The following is a 13,989-nucleotide window of genomic DNA, read 5'->3' on the forward strand; positions in this document are numbered from 1 at the left end:
TTAAATATGACCTTTACAGCAGCAAAATCTTGCAAGTTATTTTTAATTATTATAACATGTAGATCATCTTAATGACAAATGTCATTATTTCATACAGTTTTTGTGTATGTGCACACGTGTATGGTGGGGCAGCAAGGGCGGTCTGCTTGTTTTTCTCTCCAGCTGAACTTTACCTCGTACTTCAGATAGAAAGAAGCTGAGAAAGTCTTCTAAAGCACTGTCTACTCACATTCTCTTTACCAAAACCTGAAAGTGATAACTAGCAACATTTCCTATTACACATTTTATTAAAATAGCTAACAATTCTTTGCCTTAAAAGTAGTTGTGAAACTCAGCTTAACAAAGTACAGAAATGAATAATTTCAAAGCTCAGTTAGAAGAGAAATAAATAATGTAACGCTCACTACTGCTTATAAAATATGCTCTTACAATGGAAGGCTGATCACAAAGACCAACCGCTTGCATCTCTAACTGCTGAAATTCCATTTCAAAGTTATATAGAATTAATCCTATTGTTCTGTGCCAAATCTCTGAAGTGTCAGTCCATGAAATGGCACAATGCACATTCCTTTAAGTTTACTATTCATGAAAGATTTAATGTTGGGGTTTCTTAAAAAGGAGAGAGATGGCAGAGAAATAGAAGAGTATTTGTGTTTCACTTCACAATTCTACACTGTTTTAAGTTAACAGTGGGGAAAAGCAAGCTCAAACTTGCTATTATAGAGCAGAAAGCAACACTTGTTTAGAGAAGACGCATTTACAGCAGATCTCAAATAAAAAATGACATTCTTAGAGTCCTGTGAAACTTGGTATAGAAATCCAAGTAACAGGAACACGTTCAAGTTTCTTGTTTGCTGTCAATTCATGCCATCCCAGAGGAGTTCGAAGAGTTGAATCTCTGCACAAGCCTTCATAACTGCAGATACATAAATAGCTGCCTAAACTTGTCCTGTACATACACATGTTCATAAATTCTCAAGGCTTTAACCAAGTGAACAGCAACAGAGGTAAATACTCTGATCATGTTCTCTATTTCACTAAAAAAGAGTTCTGAAAAAAAAATAATATCTCCTATATTTCAAACTGGTCTTGCTATTCCTAGATTGCATGATTCTATTTTTTAATTATAAGAAAATCAGAATTAAATGTTGTTTATCATCCATTTTTTGTATTGAATTTATATTTGTAGATAAAAATCAACACCAAGAGATACGTATGAAACTGCTTGAGATATGAAACTGATGAGGAATAATGATTTCAGGTTGAGCCAAAGGAGATTCAGGTTGGATACAAGCAAAACTTTCTCCTCTGAAAAACTGGTAATGCATTGGAACGAGCTGCCCAGGGAGATGGTGGAGTCATCCTCCATGGAGGTGTTCAAGAAATGCAGAGATGTGGAGCTGAGGGACACTATTTAATAAGCATGGTAGTAATGGATTGATGGTTGGATTATACAATCTTAGTGGACTTTTCCAGCCTTAATGATTCTATTTATGGGTGGAATGAATCTCTCATTATTTAACTTGAAAATTGTGTTCCATGAGCAGTGAAAGCAAATAGTTTGGCATTTTATAAAGCTCTGTGCTGCAAAAGGTCTCTGTGTCGTATTGATGTGTCAAGCCAATATACTGGTGCCCAAAGCACACATAGCATTGCATAATAAAATGCCCTAGGCATGGAAAGGAGAGTGAGTAGCAAATCCAGGTTTGCCTGTACTCATTCAGAACACTGTTGTGTGACCACTGGCATATCAAACTGTTCCCACATATTGTAACATGGGTAAATGTCCATACTTTTCCTGGAGTGGATATAGAAAGGAGAAACTAGCCCTTGTGATAAACTGAGCAGAGAGGACTTGGTGTGTTCTGTAGTGCTCCAGAATCAATGCTGAACAATTGCTGATTCAAAAAACAAGAGTCACCTTCAATTAAACCATTAAAATATTCTGATATCTACTGAGTGATACAACCCAAAGAGACAGAATTGTTTTATACATATTTCTGCACCATATGATCTGCCTACAGATCTTCTTTCTGATGTACCAGGACCATCAATAGCACAGCAGGTTAAGCTTCAAACAGAGTTCTCAGCAGAGAAGAATGATATCCCTTAAACTGTAGGAATACAAAATGAAATGGCAGCACAAAGAGCTGAACAACACAACTACAGCCTCCTGAGAACTAAAAATAGTTCTGTGCTGTGATTACATTTGATTTGTGCTGCACAGTAAACAAACTCCCACCCCTGCATCTTACAGCAGCAGGGTGGGACAAGAAAAGAATGCTGTTGTACACAAAAACATATCAAGTGAGAAGTTAAAACCCATCAATTTCAGAGAAAGCTGACCTCAGGTTCACTGCAAAAATTCTTCTCAAACATTTACTTAGTTCCTGTGCGGAAGTAGTTTCATCTGTTTTCTACACATTCCCATCAGCAGTATCAGCAGTACAAAAAGCATAAGCCTTGGTCTCTCCAACATCTCTGCTCTCCCTCTGAGGCTGCTTTAGCACAGCACAGACACAACCTGAGCTACAACATCAAAGATTTTCATTTAACCTTACAGATGGAAAGCTTCCCAGAAAATGTTATGATTGATACAGAATGCTTCAGAAGTAGCGTATTTGTGTAGACAGAAGGAGAGATTTTAGCTGTATCTCTAATTGACTATCACAGACTTCATGCATCTCTGTGATCAACATGGTCACAGAAAAACACTTAAAAATCCAGGATCAGACTGAAAATAGCTCTTCTAGTATAAGTTAATTTGAACATCATTTTCCCCAGTAACGTCTGATTTTCTGACTACTGAAGCCTCACAGAGGCAGTCAGCACTATTTCACTAACACACATGTAAGATTTGGCTCAAATCACCAACTACAGGTGAGAATCTCTGGGCAATCACCACACTGCATTGGCTGTGAGGCGCAAAGGGAAGTCAGATGCAAATGGTATGCTTACAGCACAGAGATTTCTCTTGGTTGTCACACAACATCCACATCAGGATCATTGCAGCCATGGTAAATGTTTGAATCCTTGAGTGGTTCTGTGATATTCAAGATGTAACGTAACACAAATGCAGACATTGAGAAAGAAATGCAACTTCAGATGGTAAGAAAGTGCAGTATTCACGATAAATAGCAAGACCTGAACCCTATGCATGTGCTCAGTCTTTAACTCCAAATCTCAATTACCTCCTTCTCTGAAACAAGTAATTCCATCTAATTTACTAGAGATTATGAGGATGGTTATCAAAAATATATTTGAATACATATGCCTGCTCTCAATCCAGCTTTCAAAATGCATCCATACATAAATGGGAAATGAAAAAGAATTCTTAAAACAACCACTTACTTTTGCTGCTCCTATTTGTTCTTTACGGAACTTCTCCAGTGGTGCTATGAGCACATCATTCGCATTCTGGATCTGAAAAGTCAAACACAAAGCATATCTATTCAATATAGAGCATTTGCAGAAATTGGAGTCACTCTATTTCTGAGTATGTACAAGAAGGGAAAATCCACGTCAATAACATCCTGATGGCAGCATATGGATAGAGTTCAAATAATGTTCACTGTCAGGGGAAATCATGCAGCAGATCCTCCTGGAAGCTATGCTAAGGCATATGGAGACAGGGAAGTGATGTGGGATAACCAGCGCAACTTCACCATGGGCAGATCCTGCCCGATCAATCTTGTCAGTTTTTATGATAACGAATCTGTGTAAGAAGACATGGGAAGAGCCACTGATGTCATCTATCTGGACATCAGTAAGATCTCTGACACTGTCCCCCACAACATCCTTCTCCCCAAATTAGAAATAGATGCATGCGATAGGTGGACTGTTTGATGGATGTGGAACTGATTGCGAGACTGTACTCAGAGAGTGGTGGTCAATGGCTCATTATCCACATGGAGATCAGTGATAGTGGCATCCCACAGGGGTCAGTGCTGGGACCAATACTCTTTAATATTTACATCAAAGACATTAACAGTGGGGTTGAATATACCCTCAGCAAGTTTGCTGATGACACCAAGCAATTGGGTGAGGTCAATACACCCAAGGGACAGGATGCCATCCAGATGGACCTAGATAAGCTTGAGCAGTGGGCCCAGGTGAACCTCCTGGAGTTCAACAAATCCAAGTGTAATGTCTTGTACCTGGGTAATGGTAACACCCACTAATGAGACAGGGATAAAAGAATGGAGCACAGCCATGCCATGAACGATCTGAAGGCACTGGCAGATTGGAAACTGGACAGGATCCAGAAACGTGCCCTTAAAGCCCAGAAAGCCAGCCCTATTCTAAGCTGAATTAAACAGAGCGTGGTCAGAAGGTTGAGGGTGTTGATCCTGCCCCTCTGCTCTGTGCTGGTGAGATCTCACCTGGAGTTCTGTGTCTAAATGTGGAGTCCTCAGTACAGGAGAAGTGTGGACCTGTTAGAGCATGTCCAGGTGAGGGCTACCAATATAATCCACGGGATGGAACAGCTCTCCTATGAGGACGGGCTGAGAGAGCTGGATCTGTTCAGCCTGGGAAAGAGAAGGCTCCAGGGAGACATGAGAGCAGCCTTTTGGCTATAAGAAAGGGGACAGACTCTTTAGCAGGGTCTGTTGTGATAGGACAAGGGGTAATGATTTCAAACTAAGAGAGGGGAGATTTAGACTGGATATAAGGAAGAAATTTTCTACAACAAGGATGGTGAGGCACTGGAATGAATTGCTTAGAAAGGTGGTGGACACCCCATCCCTGGAGACACTCAAGGTCAGGCTGGACAGGGCACTGAGTAACCTGATACAGCTTTAGATATCCCTGTTCATTGCAGGTGAGTTGAACTACATGATCTTTAAAGGTCCTTTCCAACTCAAAAGATTCTATGATGCTGAGATGAATTGTAATGAATGATGTAATACGTTTAACTGCAACATATAAAAGGGTTTCCCAGTATTTTACTTCCATCTTTTGCATCTTGCCTAAAATCAGAAAATGAAAACTTCCAGGAACATGTTTTGGCTGAGCAGAGAAGACAAACATAACAGGAATGTCGCTATTTCCTAAAAAAGCTTATGTTTACAGAACATGAAGCTTTGACAGCTGAATCTTTTCAGTTATCTCTTTGGATTATATATCTAGTTATTCTGAGCAGAAGAGAGTAGCTCAGATAGCTCTAAAAAGAGAAGTGGACAGGTTAAAAATACTCCAGATTGGATACCTTTATTTTCTAGTTTTCAAATTAAGATGTCCAGCAGCTATTTTTATCACTTTAATGTGAACCAGAATTACTCATGAATCACATTTTTCCCCTCAGCTTTCATGTATTTAGTGTAAATAGACCTGGGAACCCCTCTCTGAAGATGGCTCACATCCCTGACCACCCTAAATATTTCCTGGCTGTATGGGCAGGCCTTATACAGGCAGTACAATCCTAATGCCAGTCAAGCCACTGTGCTCCTAGCCCTAAAATGTAGCTTGACTCAATCTCATGCCTTTTCAGAATGACAGAGCAATCAAATGTACTGATTTTACCAGAGAACAGTCAGAAGAAGCATTACATGCAATCCAGGCTTATGGACTATGTGACATTTGAGTGACACGGCATTAGACCCTCCCTACAAAGGGTGTCTGAATCTTCATTTCCTTCTTAAAACAAATTTCCACCCTTTAACTACTGTATTGATGATGATAAACATTTATATGTATCATTGCTATCCACATTTTCTTCTATAAACACCATTTTTATATCTTTCAGGAAGAATAATTATCTTTTTTACTCTGGTTTCATCGACAAAGAACCAGTGGAGATAACAAGCAAGATGGTTTAAATGAGTTTTTGCTGTATTCAACATATTCCACTGGTCTGACTGGAACAAACTGCAAGGCTCTATCATTCTCCAAGCTGACATTTCCCAAAAATATACAGACTCACAGCCAACAATTATCTGTCTGAGACTCAGCACTTCCTACAAGGCAAAGTACTTGCACCTAACAGAAGATAATTTGTATCCCAAGGATGCCTGTATCAATAAGGCACATTAAAATTATCAGGATGCAAAAATGTTTAATGTCGCATGCTATCAGTCACAGTGCACACATCTGGAAGCAGCTGCTGGAAGGTCTGAGAGCTCACACAGCATGCACATGGCTTTTGGCTTGCAGCTAGTCACTGCCTTTCCAAACTAACAGCTGAATGCACCTCCTCACTTCATTTGAAGCTATCACACTTAGGCAGTCTCCATGCCCAACTAGGAGACCTCCCATTGAATAATACCCTCCTGGCAGCCTTGAAGGGAACATGATCTCACTCAGCTCTCATGAAAGTGAATGAAATCTTTTGTAAAGGAGAGTCCTGCATCAAGCAGGCTGTGAGCGGACACTGGGATGACGAGAGTAATTAGAAGTCACACATTCATTGAGGCTGCCAGATTTCGAGAACCAATGCTCTCACAAACATAGTTTGAATTTTGGGTGGAGCCAGGGCTTAGACTTGATGGTCCTCGTGGACTCCAGCTTGAGATATTCTATGATTCCATAATTTTACAAGTCAGGGTCTGTGCTTAGCCACATAAGCAGAACATACTGCAAGTTCACCCCTGGCTGAAAGCCTGTGCCAACCAGAGTCTGGTGTGGCAGATCACCTCTTGGCAAATCTATGAGCTAGAAAAGTCATGGGTGGTCACTGTGGGAGGAATGCACCTGATCTGCACAGATTTGCTGCATCTCAGCAGCTGGGTCACAGAGCACAGCCGGCTTCACTGCACCAAGACTGCTGCCAACTGCCACCAGCTTCTGCCTTGCTTTTGGAAACTACAAATTTGTTGAGAAAGAGGTGTTTTTGTTTGTTTTTTCCTCATGTGTTTACTTATTCATTTATTTTCATTACTGATTCCCTTCACTGTAATTACTGTAAATCAGTCACCATATTAAGCATTAAAAGTTAGCTAAAGCCAACCCGTTGAAGTTTGGAATCTAATCTTCCCACAACCATTTCTATAACAACCCAATTGCTTTAGAAAATCTGGAATTTTCCCCTTGTGTCTCTAATATAGTAACTTTCTTCCTGCCAAGATGACAATCCCTTTCTTACTCACTTATTGTAGCAGGCTGAAATCACAGACACTTAAAACAGGCAAACCATGCCAAAACGTCTATAGTGGTTTCTGTTAATAGCAACTTCACAAATGCCTGCTGTGTTTAAAGCACAGATCTTTTCCTTACAAGCTTATGCAGATTAGTCACACCTGTAGGGAAATCATACTCTCTTGATACCCAATACAATTACTGAATGGTGCACAGCTCCATCTGCCCACATGGCTAACACACAGCACTCAATTCAATAATGGGCTACAATCTCTAGTTTGTAAAACACACAGTTTCCTCCAGGAAAATAAAAATAAATAAATAAATAAATAAATAAATAAAAAGAATCTTAGTATCAGTTCATGGAGCATTAGCCAGTGTTACTCCAGTCTTACAAAAGGACAAGCAGGAGCCAGGAACCTCCAGGTCATCCAGCCTCACCTCTGCCCCTGGAAAGGTGATGGGACAACTTACTCTGAATGCCACCTCCAAGCAATTGGAAGAAAACAGGGCTATGATGAGTAGTCTACATGGATTCACCAAGGGGAAATAATGCTCAAACAACCTGGCAGCTTTCTAGGATGTCATGACTGGCTGAGTAGATGTGGGGAGAGTAGTTGATGTTGTGCACCTTGATTTCAGCAAGATGTTTGATGTTGTCTCCCCTAATGATGCTTAGGAAGTACAGGATAGATGAGGGGACATTGAGGTGGACTGAGAACTGTTTGACTGGCAGAGATCAGAGGGCTGTCATCAGCCGCACAGTCTGTTGGAGGCCTGTAACTAGCAGTGTTCTGTGTAACTTGTCAGTCTGGGGTCCAGTCTTGTTTGTTAGGGACAGAATTCACCCTGCTGCTTGCTGATAATACAAAGCTGGGTTGAGTGGTTGACAAATCAAGGTTGTGCTACCATTTAGTGAGACCTGGACAGACTGGAGAGCTGGGCAGAGAGAAACCTGATGAGGTTCAATAAGAACAAGTGTAGAGTCCTACATCTGCGGAAGAATGACTGCATGCATCAGTCCAGATTGGGAGATGGTCAGCTGGAGTGGAGCTCTGAAGAGAAGAACCTGGGTGTCCTGGTAGACAACAGGTTGGCCATGAACCAGCAGTGTGCCCTTGTGGCCAAGAAGGCCACAAACATTTCAGTTCTTAGTTTTTCCTAAGTTTAAGATGATATTAGCCAGTTTTCTGCCAGTATTCTGACACACAGCATTACACAAATTGCATTGCAGAAGCCACATTTCGGCCTAATTTGAATTTATTTTGCTTCTATTTCTCTCAACACAAATAATATAAGCAGTGTAGTATAAGCACTATGCAAATTTGTTTTTTGAGATAGTTGATTTCTTGCACATTTTTATCCAAGTAATTCAACATAAACTCTGATAAAAAATTTATAGCAGAGCATATCGTGGCTCTGATTTCTGTTTGTAAAACACAGAATTCTTTGAACTGAGTAGTTTTGTTTATTTTGTTATACCGCTGTGAATAAAATTAACTTTTTTGACTTTCTGTTTTCCCAGCTTCCATAGTAAGACAAGGAAATTTTGCTCTGACGGTACATTGGGAAGTTCTGTAGTTCAGCACCACCATTCAAGCCCCATTCAATACTGAACATGAACATTCAATACTGAATGTGAACCAGATTGTCCAGGGCTTTATCTCAAAAAGCTTCAAGGCAGACACTGGCCTCTCTGGGCAACATCCTCTTATGCTCGAGCGCATTCCTGGTGGGATTTCCTTACACCAAGTCAAAACTTCGGTTTTAATCTGCCTTCCTCCTCCTCCTCCACATTGCTACTCACTAGCACACAGCATGAGCCATCTGAGGCATGCGGGAGTGCATTTATTCCATGCTGCATCTACTCAAGGAATACATACAAATGCAAGTAGACAGTGTTGTAGGACCAGGGCTGATGGTCTGCTTTCTGACAGAAAAGAATCAATTCTAGCTCTACATTTAGATAGTTTGTGACAAGCAGTTTGTTCTTCCACTGTATCGGAGTATAACAAGGAAAAACAATATCTTGTAAGCTGTGGATTTGTCTTTGTAGGGTTAAAGACTTCAAGTAGCTTACAGAGAGAAGTAACATGATCCCCATCTGACAGAAAAAGGCAGCAAAATATCAAATGAGGAAATTCTGAGTGACCTAATAAAGAATTAGACCAGTTCATCCGAATTATAGTAGGACACTTTAGCTAAGAAATATGTGTATATTTTGCATTGGTGAAAAAACACTATTACTTGCTTCAAATCTCCTACAAGCACTTTTCACTACAGCACAGAATTACCATGCTGGCATAATGGACAGAAAACACAGTTCCCTTAAGTACTGAATGACTCATTGTTACTGAATGCTGACGAACACTGATTTGTCTCATGTTAGTGAAAGACTCTTAGAAAATACAAATTAAAATCGTTCAAACGAGAAAACAAATCTAACAGCAAATAAATTCACAGTAATGCAACACTAATGTAAAAATATATTGCCTTTTTTGACAAGAAATGAATAATAGAATTTGGAATATTTTCCCTAAATCTGAATAATTCCTAACGTCATAATCTATCAGGAAAAAAACACACCAAAACAAAACACAAAAAGCAACAACAAAACAAAACACAACAAACACTTTTAATATGTGGCATGTATCAACAGCTCCTAATCAGTACAACTTCAAATGCAACGATAGAGACCAAACACAGACAACTAAGCATTTACATAATTTACTTATGGATCAGGTTCACATGCTACAAAGTATATGAACATGTCACTGTGAAGCACTAGTTGTGTATTTAACACCTCAGTTCTTATTTTGAAAGCTAAAAACTATAAATATTGCGTAAACTTAATAACGTGCATTTCAGTGCCTGTCCCTACTATTAGACCTAAGTAGGACAAATATTTTTACAGCTTGTACAGATAACTGCATAGTCAAATCACATACAAAGGAAATAATATATCTGAAGTTTATTTTAATCCCTCTCACTTTTACAGAAACAATATTCAAGGCCTGAGTGGGCTTTAAGGTTCTTTTCTACCTAACCCATGCTATGATTTTGTGTTAAGAATGGAACATCATCTCAAGGATCTTCTCTAATTGTAATACTAGCACAAGAAGCAGCAGCCACCTCTGAGTAGTTAGTCTTTGTGAATACCCCTTGACTCACATTCTATCAACAACTTTTTAAACCTTGAAATTTTCATTCTAAAATCACATGCTGATACAATACCTTGAATATTGTATATAAGCAGAATAACTTAAGCAGAAAATTACAATCATTACTGCTATTTTTATTTACCTTGAGTTTGTAATTACTTGGCAGAGGTTTTGGTGAACAAAAGCTTCCCACAAAATATCAAATGTTAGATACATAACCTAGATTTGAAAGCTTCCTTCAAAGTATTTGCCATCACATTCTTAGGTTGGTTTCTTTTTTTTTTTTTTTTTTTTCACTTTCAGAAATATTTGTAATTGCAGAAATACTGATTTTTAGGATCAATTTAGGGTACTTTTGATGGAATTCTTACAACCTCATAGTTCAAGCAGAAGTAGATTCTCCTGCAAAGCTCAAACATCTCTGGAATGCAAAAAATTTCAGTGGGGACCCCAGGAATGATCCTGACACTGCCAGAGCTCTCTGCCTCAGTATTCAGATGTGCCTTATCCCCACCTGTGCAGGAGTGCCCCACTGGAGGCAACAGTTGCTGCCCCCCCAGACACTAGGCCTACAGCTCAGAAGTCTTCACTTTTTCCTGTCTTCACTTTTCCTCTGTCTTCCTTCAGGATGCTGCAGACTCCAGCCAAGCAGGAGACTTCCAACTGTACAGTTTGTTTCCTCAGTAAAGTGAAATCCCATAACAATTAGCCAAGCATTCAGTGTGCCCTACTGCCCTCCCAGACATGTGACTGTCCTCGCTTACCACAGAACAGCAAAAGAAAAGTATAAAACTTGTGTTGCAGTAACAGAAAAAGAAGAGGAAGTAAAGATTTAAAGGCTATTTTTTAATTCAGACATTCAGTTCTGTTAATCCCTTCTGGTCAAGTAAGCTGTTACAGAAATGAACAAGAATCTTTCACAGACGTCAAGGTAATAACATTGCTTCTTAAAAACCTGCATATTTCATGGTTTTTCTCTGTTTTCATATAGAATAAGATTTCACAAAATTAACAGTCCGTCAAGGTGGCAGTGATCTTAACTCCGCTCCTTCCCTTGACAGTCTACAGCCCAAGTAAGCTACAGGGTACATCAGGTGAAGAATACCAGGTTAGCAGTACTAACAGATGGAAAGCGATATTCCTAGGCTAAGAAGGAAGGGAAACACTTCATTATTCTCCTGAGTGAGAGAAGCACCATTTTCTGTACGAATGGAACAAAGAAAAGCCAAGGACCTCAGTGAGGGAAGGCAACTGAAAGAATACTTGAAAGTATTGGAAGTGGAACCACACCTGGATGGGAAAGAGGAAAAAAAAAAAAGAATAAATTCATCCCACTGTTGCTAAGGAGACTGCTAAACGCAATGTAAAACAATTCAACCTTTCAGAGAGTGTCGTGACTGAGTCTGTGATCCTTAACCAGATGTGATCTTATTCCATAGAATGGAGAGAATATAAAAATCCTCCAGTGATCCCGCTCCCATTTGCAAGTTTCCTTTGTTTCTCTCAAATATCAGGCAGGGAAGAAAATATTTTTCTTTATGAGTACAGCATGTAATACAAAAGAATTGCTTACAATATTTCCATTATATCAGTAGAAGGAGTGAGTACCTATCAAAGCACAATCACTCTCAAGCACCTTCCCTTTTTTTTTTGTAGCATCTCCATCCCCATAGTGAACAGTAACATCTACAGTCCTTCAGCTACTGAAAAACCTCAGTGCCCAGCAGGAGCAGGAAGCTCATTCTTTCGTTATGAAAGAAGGAACCAATATCTTCCTCATGCGCAATAACTGTGGAATAGAATTTTCTTTCCTTCTCCCAGAAGTAAAGGTTTGTCTTCTACAATCTGAAGACCCGCAACTGAGAATTCACTGTACTAACACTGGTTCCCCTTCTTGGAGCCAAATCATAACAATGAAATATGAACTCTAAGGGCTGGCATTTAAGAGACAAGAGAATGAGAAGTCTTTGTATGTTCTTGTAACAGCTTCCACACAGAGTTTGGGAGGTGAACTCTAATGGCAGTCCATACACTGCCAGCACAAAGACCTGACAGAGGACACCTCCATCTCCATAATGCAACACCAGTAGCCAGCAGTCTCAAGGATTTCCTATGCAATGCACTCTGCATCAGACACATAGTATCTGCACTTGTTACAGGCGTACAACTTTCATTTTCCAGTCAATGGAGATAAAGAAGCACACAGTTCCTCTTTAGACAACTTAAAGACAGGAAGTCATAACATCACTGGATTCTCTGTGACCAAACCCAGCAGTATGCACCTCTACTTCCATGTAGGTAATTCTGACTAGAAGTGCATGTGTATCTCAACAGCTGAGCAACAGATGTAGTCATCAACCCCCAAATGATCAAGAATAAATTACCAAAGAAATACAACCAGTGAAACAAGGTAAGAAATGACTTCCTTGAAGAATTAAAAAAATAGTCAAACCAATTTTAACAGAATTCTCTGAAGAGAAGCTAAATGTGTCCTATGTGATTTAAATGTTATTAAAATACACTAGATAACATAGAATGCAGCTTATTCTTAAGCACAAAAGGAAGTAATGTTTTTATCCATTTTGATTTAATTTGATTTACTTAATTTTCAGTGTAGTTACTACAGTGAGCACCATGCGATGTATGTGTGGAGTGCTGCAACAGGTACATTCAAAAGCCCCTGTCTGATTTATCCACGTTGCACGTTAAAGCCTGAGGTTGTCATTGCAAATCATTTCTCTTAAGATGACTCAGTCTCAGAAATGAGCGTTCTCCCTTGCATCTCAGGGTCCTGCTGCAGCACACTGCTCCTGCTTCCCAGGATCTCTTTTACTGAAGGGTATGAAGTGCCCCCAGCTGGCTTTGGAGCAATTGCTGCACGTCTGACTTGGATGAGACTGACCCAGGGAAACAGAGAATCCAGGTCTTCGGAAAAGAGAACCTGACCTCATTCACTTAACTCCCTTACTGAAACAACTGTGTTGTTTCTAATGGCAAGGTTTTACACAGGCACAAGGACAAGTTCCTAACAGAAAGAAATATTTAGCAGCACAATATGGAGAGTGGTCGGTGACTTCAAACATGTTCTGATTTCTTTTCTTAACGAGTTGCTCATCTCTTCCTGAACAGCAACCACAACAAACAATATTTAATGATGAGACCATGATTTTAAAGAGGACACACACGAAAAGGCACATTCTTAGATGAGAATAACTGCACCATAAAGTTATGCCAAGAAACTTCACATATATCTTGACAGTCCTTTCTAAATTTATCACTGTAGGCAAAAGAGCCTGAAGCTGGCTGCAAAATTTCCATATATTAAATGATTTCTTTTATGATGGAAAAAATGGTGCTTTGGCTTATCTAGGATAAAGAATGCTTAGTGTTCATTTAATGCTTCTTCCTAATGCTACTTCCTTTTAACTATCTTGTTCACTCTATGCATTCATTGCCCATGATGCCTCTGGAGGGAAAAGCTAAATAATCGTTCCATCTGCTTCAAATTCCACATTTGCGAATCTGTAGCATGCTTAAACATCTTTGTTACCTTATAAATATTTGAAGAGAAAATATCATGATACTTAAAGTCCCAGAATCGTTGTTATTTTACAGTAATTAAGTTTTAATGTCTGCATACCAATCTGTTTTGGTCATAAACACAGCACTCTCTACTATTGATACATCACTAACACTTCAAGCACAACTTTCAAACACCACCAAGAAGAACCTGCTCAATTACTACTGTTTTTAT

General features: G+C 39.5%; 1 protein-coding gene across 3 annotated transcripts in view; it reads right to left on the minus strand.

The window, feature by feature from the left end:
• The window catches only part of ARHGAP42 (Rho GTPase activating protein 42), a 144,603-nt gene that overhangs the window by 63,102 nt on the left and 67,512 nt on the right, over positions 1-13,989 (minus strand). For all 3 annotated transcript variants that reach the window (XM_085508805.1, XM_015852280.3, XM_085508800.1), the window contains one exon: positions 3,352-3,423. In XM_085508805.1, the coding sequence (XP_085364931.1) occupies positions 3,352-3,423 (72 nt within the window). The remainder of the gene's footprint in view (positions 1-3,351; positions 3,424-13,989) is intronic.

This window comes from Coturnix japonica, chromosome 1 (assembly GCF_054131305.1).
Source record: "Coturnix japonica strain WE chromosome 1, WE-NBRP24, whole genome shotgun sequence".
Taxonomy (NCBI): domain Eukaryota; kingdom Metazoa; phylum Chordata; class Aves; order Galliformes; family Phasianidae; genus Coturnix; species Coturnix japonica.